Here is a 14,302-nt window from a genome sequence, read left to right as displayed (position 1 = left end):
ACCTGCATATTCTCAGCAGATCCAGTGTACAGACAGAAAAAAAGCCCAAGGACACAGTGACAGGCACAGAGATGAGAAATGAAAACAACAACAGACTGTAAAATGATTAGATTTAATAAATACAGCAGTGAAGAGTGCAGCAGAAATAAGAAAATGGCCTACAAGAACTCATTAATACTATGGATAGACAAGGAGACACTCAACAGTTCGGAGTGAGGAAGGAAAGAAAAGTCAGAAATTAAACTATGCATGATGAGATAAAGCAAAGTTTTTACGCACTGTATAATAAACAGTTTGTGCAATATGGAGTAACCCCAGCAAAGGCCCTTAATCTGCAATTCATCCAGTGAGAAAGCAGGAAGGTTTTTTTCTGCTGCAGTTCCCATACATTAATATTTTGTTACCTGCATTAATTTGAAGCAGGGGAGAAAAGAGCTCAGCCAAACCTCTGTCCTCGATAATTTTGCTTTATCTCATTTGGCAGACAAGAGAAAAAAACAGAAAGCAACAACAGTAGCAAGAGGCTCATGAGACAGTTATTTACAGAACCGTGAAAACAGGAAGATCGACTACGTTAGTTAGGTTAAATGGACAGAAAAGAGGAGGAGAAAAGAAAAGGTGGCTTTACAGAACCAGTTATTTGTATCAAATGTACAGAAAATGATACAGGCCTAATAATGAAGTATGAAAAGTTAAAAATGTCAGAGAGGTAGATTGTGAGAAAAGCAAAAATAAATGAAAGTCCAACTACATCCAGACAGACTTCAGCTCCAGATTTGTCACATTTGAACCAGCAATGAATAATAATAATAATGATAATAATAATAATAATTATAACAATAATAATAATAATAGTACCAGTGTCAAAGCTGTCTCTCTAATTGAGTAATGTGTACTCTCACCCTCACACACGCACGCACATACACACACATACACAAAGATAGAGCTACAGTAATTCCTTAACAAAAGCTCATATCATCAAAAATAAGTCCTTTAACATTGTACAAAATGTTCTTTTGTTGTACAGTTTGACCCGTGAAACTTGAAAATCTCAGATATTAATCACAAAAATCTCTCACAGTATTTTGCACCTTAACCAGTCTCAGCCAACAACTTGTCTTTCTTACACAGTATCAGCCGTTTACCGACAAAACTTTCCTGGAAAAGAGCTTTTAAGGCCACGGCAATGCGCATTAAATTTTGCAAACAACAGTCAAATGAAAGTTTTAAGCAACTGCCTATAAATTAGATAACATCCTCTTCCATGTACTGAGTATTCCTTAGCAGAATGACTAGTAAATGGATGCTACAGTATTTACATGTACAGTCTGTTTAGTCTCTCAAAGACAGGCTGGACAGGAGGAGACAGGAGGTTAACACCTTTTTCCATGTTTCCAAAGCTGGAGGATCGTCCTGCAGCGTCCACGGATCAGCCAGTCCCAGAGTTAAAGAGAGACATGTGTGCTCCCCCCGGCTGGATCAGTAAGGAGTGAAGCGGTTGTATCCTCCTCTGTACAAACTGGCCTAAAAGGTCAAGCAGAGCAGAAAGGGCTCTGAGTTCCCACAGACTATGACAGATGCTATTTCCATCATAACAAATGTAACCTGCTGTTCTTGTTAGAGGCAGCCCAGGTAAACTTTACACCGCACTCACCATTGTACCAACTCCATATGTTGTTGTTGGTCCAACTGAGTGGTGATAGGGGTCTGTAGCTGTGGCATAAACCCGTCCATATCTGACAAAAAAAAAAAAAAAAAAACATGAATCACAGATATGATGTCTAGCTAAAACACGAGTAAATAGAGGTACTGGATAATAAAAATGTTCACAACATGGTAAATGTTACAGCTAAAAATTCACTCAGACTTCATACATTTGCTTTGTCTTTTCTAAGCATACTAAATGCCTGTAGGTGTAATATCAAGAAAAGTTAATGCAGATAAAAAAAAGAAAACTTGAACTATGAATTGAAATTTTATCACCTTATATTAAAAATGTCTTGTGATGTGAGAGCAGGAAGTAAGAGAAAGTTGTTGACATATGAAAACCACCAGCCAGTGTGATTTGATTTCACACAATTTTTCATATGTGACTTTTTTTCATGCACACACATATTTATGATTGTGCATAATGCTGATCAACCTACCCATCACTGTAGGCCGCTGTGGCTGCAGACGCTGACTGAGCCACTCTGTAAGCTGTAGGATAACCACCCTGATTGATTAAAAAAAAATCAAATAATATGAATATAGCAACAGAAAACAGTCAAATGAACAGATAAATATGTGGGAAATGTTTGGCTACTCACATAGACTTCTGCTCCGTATAACCCATCTTGATACACCACTCTGTAAAAGTCAAGTAAAAAGTCAGTGAAACGGTTTGCAGTGAGTCTGAGTAATCTGAGTAATCTGAGTTCACCGAGTCACTGCGGCTGGATGAAAGAGGCCTCACCCGGGGTAGGCAGGGACAGCGGCGGGCGTGGCAGCAGCAGAGCGAATCGTGTTGTAGACAGCTCGGCCTCGGCCACGCAGCGCAGAGCCCCGGTAGGCCAAGGTGGGAGTCGCTACGGGGTACGGGAAGCTGGCAACTAATGGAAAGGGAGGAAGAGAAACAGCAAACAGAGAAAATAGTAAAGAGGATGAAGCGTATGATTCCATAACAACAATACAGCCACATCTCTGAGGGAACCCTCCTTACCTGTGTAGAGCTCAGGTGCGTACATAGCCCCCATGACAGGGTTGATCTTCCAGGCAGAAGCTGCACAAAAAGGAAAAATAAATACATTCAGTTTGTTTTCCACTTGTTGGACACGTGTCATAACCCAGGATCCCAAAAAGAAAAGTTTCAAATGATAAGGGGTCTTACTTGAAACCTCACCATTCACAAGAGGCGTCTGGGGCTTCTTGGTAACTACTCTAGCGGTGGCGTTATTAACCTACAGAGACAAAGAACAGGACAAAGGAAATGTAATCGATTATGTGATACAGTAATATGGAAAACTGCCAGTGGTAGGAAACTCGATCTAACCTCAATCTTCCTCCCCTCTACAATTGTCCCGTTCAGTTTTTCCCTCGCTCGGTCCGCCTCCATCGCGCTCTCAAAGGTCACAAACCCAAAGCCCTGCAGGTTTGAACGGAGATATTCTTTACTTCTTTAGCCTTAATGTTAAAGCAGCTTCAGCTGTGATAATATTTCTGGTACTCACCTTGGACCCGCGCTCATTGAAGATGATTTCTACATCCAGAATCTTGCCAAATTGCTAAAAACATCAGAATTTTTTATCAGTATAAAGGTATTTTATTCAGACACAGATTAGATGGTTTAATTCTACCATTCATGTGTAGAAAAACTGTATAAGCTTATGGACTTAATGTTTTATTACCCCAAACATCTGCCTGAGGTCTGGGTCTCTGAAGCGGAAAGGGATGTTGGAGACATGGAGGCGTTTCGGCTGGGCCTTGCCGGACCCCTCCTCCTCACTGGCACTTCCTGCTCCACCACCTGATGGCACTGATACACTCAGAGACTGAGGGTCAGAGGTCACAGGGGCCAGGGCATCCTCCTGGTGAGCACAAAGTACGAAACACAAAGACGAGAGGGAGCAAGCAAAGGGACAGAAGAGTGGACAGGGAGGAAGGGGATGAGAAAAGGACACAAAGGAGGACAGGAAAAGTGGAAACATGGAAAAAGAAAGAGGGAAAACAAAGGATGGAAAAAGAAGGGTAGGAATGAGAAGTTTCAATAGAGAAGCAAAGAAAGAAAGGACAAAATTATCAAGAGATCTAAGAATATACTACAAATATGGTTGGTTCATGCAATGGGCCACTTCAATGGCCAACTATTTTTCTTGGCCACTCATCAAATTTTCAGCAAATTTGTCAATATTTTTGTGGTCATGTACAGAAACTCAATTGCAGTAAAAGCGTCACATTGCATTACACAAAACACTGATCATATTCATGACGTCAAGTGATCAAAACCAAGTTCAAAGAGCATTCAGCACCCAGTGATCCTTCTCAGGCAAATGTGAGGAGGCGTGAAAAAGGGCTCCATTTTAGTGAGGCGTCTTGGAATACATGCCCGTTAGAGTATAAAGGCTAGTGTACTGTACACTACCAGTCAACATTAGACATCTGATACTCAGAAACTGTTAATAAAAATTATATATGCTCACTTTAGCTGGAGCTAATTAAGTAAAATAAAGTTTTTAAGCTCCCCTGAAACGTGGAAGAACTGTAACTCAGTTACTTTTTACCTTATTGCAGTATATACAATCTAAGCAGTTGAGATAAACTGAAATAGATATAAAACTGTGCGATGCTATCATGTAACTGATTAAAATTCTTCCATGCAGAACATTTCAAGAATGTGCCAGAAACAAAACATCCACTATCCCACAATGCACCACGATGCTAGGGGTGTATGTGTGTGTGCTTGTTGGTCAACCAGCATCATCAATGGTTGTAAAAATGTTAAACATTTTTAAAACGCATGAGTCCAAACAGGAAAATGAGAGTGAAGAGTACTGCAACAAAGGCAAAACAAAAAAACAAAAGAAAAAAATGGTGAGCTTCAGCAGTGAGGGAAAGAGAGGTGCAAGGGAGCAGGGTGCACATGAAAGAAAAAAGAAAGAATAGGAAAAAGCAAAAAATATTTATACTGCAAAACTGTAAAAGTGTCTTGATATATGAAAAAATAAATGAAAATTCAAATTTCAGTCCTTTATGCAGAGGTGAAGACATAGGTATTAGCATTCTAGTACCGAGAGGCAGAAAGACAGTGAGAAAAGGCCTCAGTGCAGCAGTAAAGGAGAAATTAAACAAGAGGAAAACGTGGACAAGGCAAAGAAGTTGCGCAAAAAGCTTGAAAAAGGAAAGGAGGGGAGGAAGGCATGGCGGTGGGGGGGGCAGAGGTCAAAACTGAACGTTCCAAAAGGGTCAGTCTAGGGTCACGGTGCTGCAGTTTCTGCCAAGGGTTAAAGGTCACTTTTCAAGGGGCATAATTAATAGGTGGGGAGAGATACAGGAGGGTGGTAGAGAAGACACACTCACGCAGGGGAGCTTTACACAAAGAAATACACACACACACACACATACGGAGGCTACTGTGACACTGGCTTGCCACGGCTAACTGCAGGAGACAGCAGGGGGCACACCAGCAACAGCACCCACTCATACGAAACGCCACAGTGGAGGGAGAGGGGAGAGGGGAGACAGGGAGAGGGCTGGGTGGGGTGGTGGTGTCATGTCACGATGCAGAATTGTTTTCTGGACCTGAGCGATATTTCAGAGGGGGAGGGGGTCATCTGGTCAGCCTCCCCCTTTGACCCCCCCTCCAAGGCGACGTCTCAACTTTCCCCCGAAAATCACAGCACGGACCTTGTATGTCAGGGGCTCTAGTAAGAATATATAGATGGGGCCACAAAACACCAGTTATGAGAGTGAAGAGAGAGATAGAGAGAGAGATGTGCTGAGCTGCCACACAGATCAGATCAGCTGTGCACCTCTGTTGTCATGCCTGAGGCTCACTTGATCAATGTATGACCTCTGTTTACTCAGCTATACTGTACTGTGTTTTATTTACATGTATAAAGAAATATACCGTCTAAATTTACATATAAAGCAGATCTTTATCCCATTAAGGTTTTACTTATATTTTATCCACTTAGTCAAAAAAAAAAAAAAAAGAAAAGAAATCAATCCAGTGTTTTTTTTCCAGCATTTTTTTTTTTTTTTGGTAACCCCATTGCTACCTTATCACTTTTTTGGATTAAAAGTGTGATTCAAGTACAACTCTCTCCTGTAAAATCTCATTAACACAAGCTTTCACAGATGCAATGTTGACAGATTACCAATGTTGCTGCAAGATAAATAAGACGGAGAAGAGAGGGATTCATTTTCAACAACGGATCCCCTCTCAGCTGTCCCCCAATTTGCTGCACTGAGTGTCAGGGGGATTCCCTTACATGGACACAGCAGTGGAGGTGGAGCTCTATATATAGAAATACCAGGAAACTCTATCTGTCCATGTTCCTCTGCTGAGAAACATTGATGGGCTACCTGAGACATTTCATTAAGTGGCTCTAGCCTTACGCTCACACTGCCTGACTGAGCCAATTAATGTGGACCATGTGCTTATAATGTTAAGTTCTTTCATGTGCCACGATGTGAAAGTGCTTTAACGATTACCAAACTGTCCTTACCGTGGTATTGGATGCCAGAGTCTCCGCCCCCTCGTGCTGTGGGCCCTGATAAACTCTGAGCTGGGGGTGCTCTGGGTACTCTGAACTGGGATGGGCGGGGCTAAAATCTAGAGGTGGGAGTCTGCCTGCAGATGTTGGTGGACCTTGACCTGGTGGGGGGTAGGACGGAGGTGGGGCGTAGACCTGGGGCAGGGCAGGGTCGCCACTGCCTGGGCCGGCCTCCTGGGCAGGCCCTCCCTGAGAGAGAGAGAGAGAGAGAGAGAGAGATAGAGAGAGAGAGAGATAGAGAGAGAGAGAGCGATAGAGAGAGGTGAGAATTAGTTGCTGATATCTGGCAGGATATCTGGTGTTGAATGTGTAAACAAACTGACCATCAGATGGTTTTTCTTGGAGAGCTGTACTTCACTTACTGTACTATTCAAACAAAAACTTTGAATGTGTAATGTTTATGCTGTTAATTAATAAATTTCAATAAAACCAAAACCATTTTTTTCCACAATGCCACAGCATCAGAAAGAATGTCAAGTAAAAAAGGGGAAAAAAGGAATATCAAAGTGAATTATTGAAAAAACAAACAAACAAACAAAAACAGCTGGTCACAAATTCAAACTTCCAAAAGTCTGCTGGAGACTAAACCTTTTCACTTCTACTAGAAACACTACAACAGGGGGAAGAAATCTCATACAATTGCCAGTGAAGCTTAGGTTTTAATGACTGATAGAGAAACCTCAAGTTAGACACTTTACCAGAACTGTATGGTGTGGTTTGATTTTTTCCCCCCTTAAATCATACTGATCAATTATCAAATAAATTATTGTGTCAAATCCCAATAACCAGATGTAAGCACCATCAGCATTCAAGAAATCTGAACAATCTACCTCCTGTATTTGCACACATAAAAAGTGAAGTAAAACACATCAGAGCTGAGAAATAGTCCTGATAAAAGAGAAAAACACAGATTTGAACTAGAAGGATTGTCTTACCCCTTTACCGCATTCCTCGTTTTCTGATGCATTGTCCAACAACTGCCGCATTTTTTAATGCCTGCTATCCAACCCGCCCACCGCACCAAAAGTCCTGCTCATCCACCAATCACATCAAATAACTGCCAGAGCTAAGAGGACTGGGGGCCACACCAGCTGTGGTCATTTGTACCTGTCAATCACCTGGTTCCCCCACCCACCCTGCCCTCACTTTACACACTCATGCACACAACACACACACATCACACACACACACACACACACACAAAATATATATATATGCACAACCAGGACCTCTTAACCCAAGATGAGGTATTTATGAATGTAAATGCTCCTTCTGTTGCAGGACAGTATATCACAGTAAAGGTCACCTCTAAGAATACCACATTTGAGAGGGTAACGCGGTTCTACTACTTTACAAATGCATTTCTCAAACAAGCTATACTCAAACTCCTTTCTCCCTTGACATTAAAACTTTGTCCGGTGTCCAAACTTTACTGAAGCTTTTACTTGCTCGTTCATTGTTTAATCCTCGTTTTATCCCTCCACCCTCATTCATAGTGACGGCGATTCAAAGACCAGCACTGAAAGCCCACTGGGAAATAGTCTCCATGTCTATCAGGTCTTGTTCCTATAACATTTTAAGTTTCTCGCTGAAGTATCCCAGAATCATAAGCAGTGTTTTAGTGGCTGTGAATGGTATTACAACAACACAAATTACCACATTGGCACGAAGATATTTTCTTTGCCCCCCCCCCCCCCCCCCCCCCCCCCCCCCCCCTCCAGCATGGCATTAACACATTACCGTTAAACTTATCTGCATGCGTCGTGCTGCAAACAAAATGCCACAAGTTTCTTCATCCTGAAACCAGCTTCAGGATCTAGAGGGGCTGTAATTATGTAACGTAATGTCTCTCTCTGGTGCCATTTCATGCCCTCTTGTATATATATATATCCCGCTATTACATTGAAGAGGCAGGAGGAATTAGACATAGGTATATGTATGAAGAGGAATGAAAGGAGGCACGGCTGAAATGTAAACCTACCGTGCAAGTGCAGTGTCAACATTTGTTGTCACCATCCTGTTTACAAATTCTAGAAAGTATGAAGTATGAAGAGGGATTGTCCTGCAGTATCCATGACACTTTCTTATGAGTTGACGCTCATAAATTCCACTGACTCTCAATTTAGCCCGACAGTGGCAGCCCTAGCTATCAGTTAGTGGTACATAGTGTGACGGGAACGTATTTCCATACAAGTCAACACTAACTTGTGCCTGTATTGTGTCCCATTCACCTCAAGAATCAACTAATATCTGTCTCAGCCTGCCTCCACAGATAGGAAGTGTCAGGAGAGAGAAAATAACAGGATGTATTTGATGCCAGTCTCCCTTGTTTGCTTTGTCTTTCCCACCATTGCTGATATGAAACAGTAGTTTTCAAAGCGGGGGAAAACAAGACTAGTTTAATTTCACTATAATTTATCTCACTAGAAATTGTTATGATACAAAAATGTATGTATTGTAAGATCATGTATGAATTTCTTTACTTTACAATCTGTCGGTGCTCAAATTACGACAATTAACAATTTAATCCTTAACAGAAACAAAAATAACTTTTATATAAAGGTCCCTAGAGAAAAATCACAAATAGGCGTCAACAGATCAATGAAAGTCAACTAGGGAGACTGAAAAAGTGTGAAAACCACTTTACAGAGTATCCCACTGTGAGCAAACGTATCTACACCGTGTGTCCCCTCTCTTCTTTACAGTGTGTTTTTTTTATTTCCATTTGTTCCCCTCTTTCCTTCCTCCCCCTTGTCAGCTGTCAGCTGGTGGTCAGGGGTCAACGGTTATGAGCCAGGTGCCTGCTGGGACAGCTGCTGCAGGATTTACACACAAACTGCAGATGTGGCCTTTTAGTGGTGGCCAAGTTAACAATATACACCATATGACAAGAAACAGGATATAGCTACCATTATCGGACGCAGTTAGATTGCATGTTTTGTTCAAACTGCAATACAATGAATATTTAAAAGTAAAAACGATGAATGCACACTAACAGGATTCAAGTTTCACACTCTCTTTAGTACTTCAGTCCCATTTTAAGTGTGCAGACAACACGGAAGACGTCAGAGTCTCCCGCTGTGATTATCTGCTCTGGAGAGGAGAGCTAAAAATATAGTTAGTGTGATACAAAGAGACAAGGTAGACAGACTCCAGACACATTGTAGCAGTAATGGCATATTGGGGGACTCTTGCATGCACCCATCCCCCCATTTACACACTGATAGCCTAAACACGCAAAACACACAACCTGTTGGCATCACTGAGACCAGTGGACTAAAGATAACCACCGATGTGCCCTTACAATTAAAATAAATAAGATCTGTCGCAATGTGTGTGCTTTTGCCAGCTGTTATCAGGCCCTCTGCGACTTGTCATTATCCTTATCTGTCTTGGGCATGGCAGATTTAGTTAGGCACCACTAAATAAGGCATCAATCAACTGAATTTGAGACAGTATTTTGGCTCTTATCAACTTCAGGAAATAGTTGTTTTTTTTTTTGCAAAATTGAATTGTTTTTCCGCCACATTGAGCTACAATAGCTTATCTAGATATCTTTTTGGCTATGTTTCCACAGAAATTAAGTCCTGATTCTGCATAAAATTCATTTAACTGAAGATTTTACTTGATTTTAATTCACCTTTCTCCTATAGTATAATATTTAGTCTGTTAGATTTCACTAGTCACCCTTGAATCCAGAGGCACTGAGTCACCTTAGGCAGTGAATTAAATCACAACACACTCACACAAAAACAAATGTGCCGACAGCTGACCTAGGCTGCACATTTGATGATTCAGGCCTGTGTAGATTTGTGGAAAATATGTGTGTGAGAAAAGCAGAGCAGAGGATATTTAGAGTTAAAGAGACAGTTTACCTGAACTATGCTAGGATAGCATGAGGTTGTCTGTGGATAGACAGGCAGTCCATAAGGCTGGATGATCACAGTAGGTGAGGAGAGCATAGCCCAAAAGCACGTACAAAGGAGACGGGGAACGATGGGAAAATGGGAGGAAAAAGAGGAGAGCAGGGGGAAAGAAAGAGTTGAAATGCAGGCAGTGGAGCAAGCAGTCGGAGTAGGAAAAAAAAATACAAGAATCCAACAGAAGAAAACAGAAAATCCAAGAGGGTGAGGGGAAAAATAAGAAGGTTCAATCAATTGATCAACCTCACAGATATAAAATTTAAAAAAATAAATAACAAAGAAAACCTGCAGAACGACTGAGCCTGTCTAGAAAAGACAGGATATAGTCTAGTGAAAGAGAAAGCGAGAGAAGTGCCGTGTGTCCATCAGTTGGCCAATCTGACAGACAGAAACACATGCTCAGGGTCCCATTTCAGAGTTATATAAATAGTCAGCCTGTCCTTCTCCCTGAGTTTCCCACCTTCCCACCTTCGCTCACACACATTGTCACCCAAGTTTTCTGTGTCATTGTTGCATTCAATTTCAATATGCATGACAATTTATTCCTTCGAGGGCACCCCTGGTGTATGAGACAAATGAGGTCACAGATTGGCTCCTGGTGTATTTGCTTCACAGTGGCTTTGTAAAGACAACAGGAAGCAGTCAAATGCAAGTTTTGGGTCCCCAAGTTGACTCTCATTAAGCCATGGACCCCCATTTGGAATGATTTTGTCCTGTATGAATCCTGTTCACACACACACAAAAAAAGTTGGTTTGCATTGAGTATTAAAACGTTTAGATGTCCTAAAAAAATCAATTCAAAGCAGTCAAACGAAAGCATAATGTTACGGTTAATCTCTCATACATGTTTTTGGTATTCTAGTAATTTCTAGTAAATTACATAACAATGAAATTAAATTATTCCTTGTTTTGCTGAGAACCTTCTGGAAAAACCTCAAGGACCCGTGGGGATCCTGTCTTGGAAACTATTGCATTAGAGGTCTCAGACAACTGGGTCACAACATGAATTTTGTTTATGATGCGCGCACACACACACACGCACGCACACACACACACACACACACACACACACACACACACACACACACACACACACACACATCTTTGAAGCGTGAACTTTGTGTTTTCAACTGTAGTTCCCAGTTTAACCAACAGGGGGAGTGACACACATGGACAAGACACTCCTACGTGCGTTTGGACGAGGGCATGATGGGATATGTAGTTCACGCCTTGCCCTATAAATTAATGTGAACCGCCTTTAGCTTCCTCTTTACTGCGCGAGCCTGAGCGAGACAGGTACGGAGAGCTAAATAACGTGTATTTTCCCACACTCTAAATGTCCGATGAAAGCTTAAATACTATAGATTTGATGGGACATCCATTGAAAACCCACTGTATCGATTAATGACTATGTATTGGAAACTTAACACACTATTTTAAACATGAATAGCAACGTAGCTGCAGCATTAGCTAACAACGTGGTAAGGTTAGCCACGGCCTAGTCGTATGGCTGATAGCATGCTGCCGCTAAAACACACCCTTAACATCTGACGATAGATTTAACGAAACTTTCACACTGTTTAATTACTAAACAAAATCATAAAATAAGCAGTATACCTGCCTCTGATGTAAGGAGAGAGGCTTTATTTCAGGAGTGTCTATGGTGGTTTTTTATCCGCGACGTCGTTGTAACTCAAACTCAACACAGGTGTTTGCTAGTCGCATATAATCTAATTTTCTGCAGGTTTGTCTCACATTCCTGAAGTCATAGGGCATCCGTTGTTTTTCAGAAATTCTTCAAACATCTGCCAGGCCCACACAGCTACCCTCAGTGACCTGATAAAACATTTTAAACTTGAGAAAAGTGTGTTACTTTCATGCTAACTTGACATTAACGCTAGACTTCGCAGTTTAAATCATAAACTTCGTTTTGCCACATCACCGCCATCAGAGATGAAATAACCGCGCCAGGAGAAATAGTCCCTTTTTTTAAATTTGATTTGAAGCAGACGCGTGGTAAAGATAATTTAAGGAAAGCTGCATGATGTATACCTGAAAACACATGAAGACCAGGGGAGTGAGGCAAATCTGATTAAATGTTTTAACTTTTTGGGGGCAAAAATAGTGAATGGAAAACTAAAACTTGAAGTTTACTGGCCAATAAGAGCTTGGTTCTTTATAATAAGAAAGACAAGTGATATCTGACCTACTGTACTAGATGAGGTGGTATTAAAATTAGTGGAGAGTATTTGTTAAATTACTGACGATGTTTGGCTAATGTCATGTCTTGACCCCACAGGCACTAAGCCACCATGCCCGTTGCCAGGAGTTGGGTTTGTCGCAAGACTTATGTCACCCCCCGTCGTCCCTTCGAGAAGTCCCGTCTCGACCAGGAGTTGAAACTCATTGGTATGTTTGTTTTGTTTTGTTTTTGTTTTTACTTAAAGCAACGCCGGTTGTGACTTGATTGGCTTCTTAGTTGGCTGCCATCTGCCAGCTTTGAGATTCTCATTTAGTTCTCGAGCTCTCTTGCTGATGTTTGATCTGTTTCTGGTCGTCTTCCCTCAGGCGAGTATGGACTGAGGAACAAGCGTGAGGTGTGGAGGGTCAAGTTCACCCTCGCCAAGATTCGCAAAGCTGCCAGAGAGCTGCTCACTCTGGATGAGAAGGATCCCAAGCGTCTGTTTGAGGGTATGTACAATATTTGGCTAAAATGTAATGTGAACGCTTTTGATGGCCGATGATTTAAATATCAACTGTCAGACTCTCTGTGGTGTCACGAATTCCTCGTCAATGAGGCCAATCAACCTGAAACAAATAAACCAGGGTCATTTATAGTGTTAAGAGGTTAACTACCAGATACTGTCCAGGTACTTAGAGCTTTTGTTTGCCTTTTCAGGTAATGCTCTGCTCAGGCGTCTGGTCAGAATCGGTGTGCTGGACGAGGGTAAGATGAAGCTGGATTACATCCTGGGTCTGAAGGTTGAGGACTTCTTGGAGAGGAGGCTGCAGACTCAGGTCTTCAAGCTTGGTCTTGCCAAGAGCATCCACCATGCCCGTGTCCTTATCCGCCAGAGGCACATCCGGTAAGCGACTTGGGAATAAAAATAGTAATTGTCTAAAGGGTCATGATGTAAGACGGCACCAAACTCATCAGAAACTCTTGATGCTTCCTCTTCCATCAGAGGACCACCCACTTGTATCAGTCTCCGCTGAGATCAGTTAAACAATTCAGCAAGGTCAATTCGGTTTCAAAACCGTATACCTTGTCAGTAGACATTGCCCTGAGCCAATCCTGCCATCCGAGAGGGCTCAGACTGTGCCACGTGGCTTGGTGGCTGTCAGGTAAGGTGTGGGGGATTGCACCTCGGGCAAATTCAACTCACAGCACAGACAAATCAACAACCTGACTTGAAATGAGTTTTAAGTATAATTAGGCTGGTTTATGTGTAGTCAGATTGTTATGAATTCCCTGTCAGTGGGACTACTGAAAGTGGACGGACTTGGTCTGTACTGCGTCCTTTGTAGACTGAAAGTTGGATCAGTTACCTGACCCAATTTTGCAAGGAAATCTTGTAGTTATAGTTCACCATTTGCTCTTCATTCCCTTTTTTTAAGTCTCTTGAAAGCAGACCACACAAATAAGTGACTCTATAATTCGCCCTCATTATCTGTCTCCTGTGTCTCTCCAGTGTGCGCAAACAGGTGGTGAACATCCCCTCCTTCGTGGTGCGCCTGGACAGCCAGAAGCACATCGACTTCTCCCTGAGGTCTCCGTACGGCGGTGGACGCCCAGGCCGCGTCAAGAGAAAGAACGCCAAGAAGGGCCAGGGTGGAGCTGGAGGAGCTGACGATGAGGAGGAGGATTAAGAAGGGCATCGCCTGGGGAGTGTGTGCTGATACTTCCTGTTCTGTCCCTTCAAATTTTCCAATAAAATATCTTGGATATAACCAGAGATCTGTCAGTGTTTTGTTTTTTATCTGTACTATCTGCTGCAATGGCAAACTTATGCTGAAAAATACTTTGAATGGAATAAAATTTATCATGGGTAGAAAAGTAAAGGGAATGTCATATCAAAGAGCCTCTTGATTTCAAAGTAATTTGCAATTACATCCCATGTAATG

At 41.9% G+C, this 14,302-nt stretch overlaps 2 protein-coding genes across 3 annotated transcripts; one reads left to right on the top strand and one right to left on the bottom strand.

Moving 5' to 3' along the window:
• Positions 1–93: 93 nt before the first annotated feature.
• On the bottom strand, positions 94–11,838 carry rbfox1l (RNA binding fox-1 homolog 1, like). Of its 2 annotated transcripts, none has more exons than XM_030072667.1 (12): positions 11,795–11,838; positions 6,207–6,443; positions 3,387–3,566; positions 3,210–3,263; positions 3,032–3,124; positions 2,870–2,939; positions 2,702–2,761; positions 2,456–2,591; positions 2,310–2,349; positions 2,148–2,215; positions 1,655–1,736; positions 94–1,524 (listed from the first exon to the last, which is right to left on the bottom strand). In XM_030072667.1, exons 3-12 carry the CDS (start codon positions 3,393–3,395, stop codon positions 1,480–1,482), a joined length of 657 nt encoding a protein of 218 aa, XP_029928527.1. In that variant the 5' UTR covers positions 3,396–3,566; positions 6,207–6,443; positions 11,795–11,838; the 3' UTR covers positions 94–1,479. The 2 variants fall into 2 exon arrangements, with proteins under 2 accessions (XP_029928527.1, XP_029928526.1); XM_030072666.1 differs by lacking the exon at positions 11,795–11,838 and adding an exon at positions 10,130–10,216.
• Positions 11,386–14,133, top strand: rps9 (ribosomal protein S9). The gene is made up of 5 exons (XM_030072669.1): positions 11,386–11,473; positions 12,477–12,586; positions 12,746–12,868; positions 13,077–13,263; positions 13,870–14,133. The coding sequence occupies exons 2-5, from the start codon at positions 12,490–12,492 to the stop codon at positions 14,045–14,047; spliced, it is 585 nt and encodes a 194-aa protein (XP_029928529.1). The 5' UTR covers positions 11,386–11,473; positions 12,477–12,489; the 3' UTR covers positions 14,048–14,133.
• Positions 14,134–14,302: the final 169 nt, after the last annotated feature.

The sequence above is a fragment of the Myripristis murdjan genome, chromosome 16, assembly GCF_902150065.1.
Source record: "Myripristis murdjan chromosome 16, fMyrMur1.1, whole genome shotgun sequence".
NCBI classification, from domain to species: domain Eukaryota; kingdom Metazoa; phylum Chordata; class Actinopteri; order Holocentriformes; family Holocentridae; genus Myripristis; species Myripristis murdjan.
Note: the sequence above shows the minus strand (reverse complement) of the source record. Positions and strands in the feature narration are given on the sequence as shown.

Excerpts from the sequence above, each read along its gene's own strand:
- rps9 (XM_030072669.1), top strand. The coding sequence starts at position 12,490 with ATGCCCGTTGCCAGGAGTTGGGTTTGTCGCAAGACTTATGTCACCCCC. Across the intron at positions 12,869-13,076 it reads TCCCAAGCGTCTGTTTGAGG|GTAATGCTCTGCTCAGGCGT; the intron begins GTATGTACAATA and ends TTGCCTTTTCAG. Across the intron at positions 13,264-13,869 it reads ATCCGCCAGAGGCACATCCG|TGTGCGCAAACAGGTGGTGA; the intron begins GTAAGCGACTTG and ends GTGTCTCTCCAG.
- rbfox1l (XM_030072666.1), bottom strand. The coding sequence starts at position 10,216 with ATGCTCTCCTCACCTACTGTGATCATCCAGCCTTATGGACTGCCTGTC. Across the intron at positions 6,444-10,129 it reads GCTATCCTAGCATAGTTCAG|GGAGGGCCTGCCCAGGAGGC; the intron begins GTAAACTGTCTC and ends TCTCTCTCTCAG. Across the intron at positions 3,567-6,206 it reads CTCTGGCATCCAATACCACG|GAGGATGCCCTGGCCCCTGT; the intron begins GTAAGGACAGTT and ends TGTGCTCACCAG.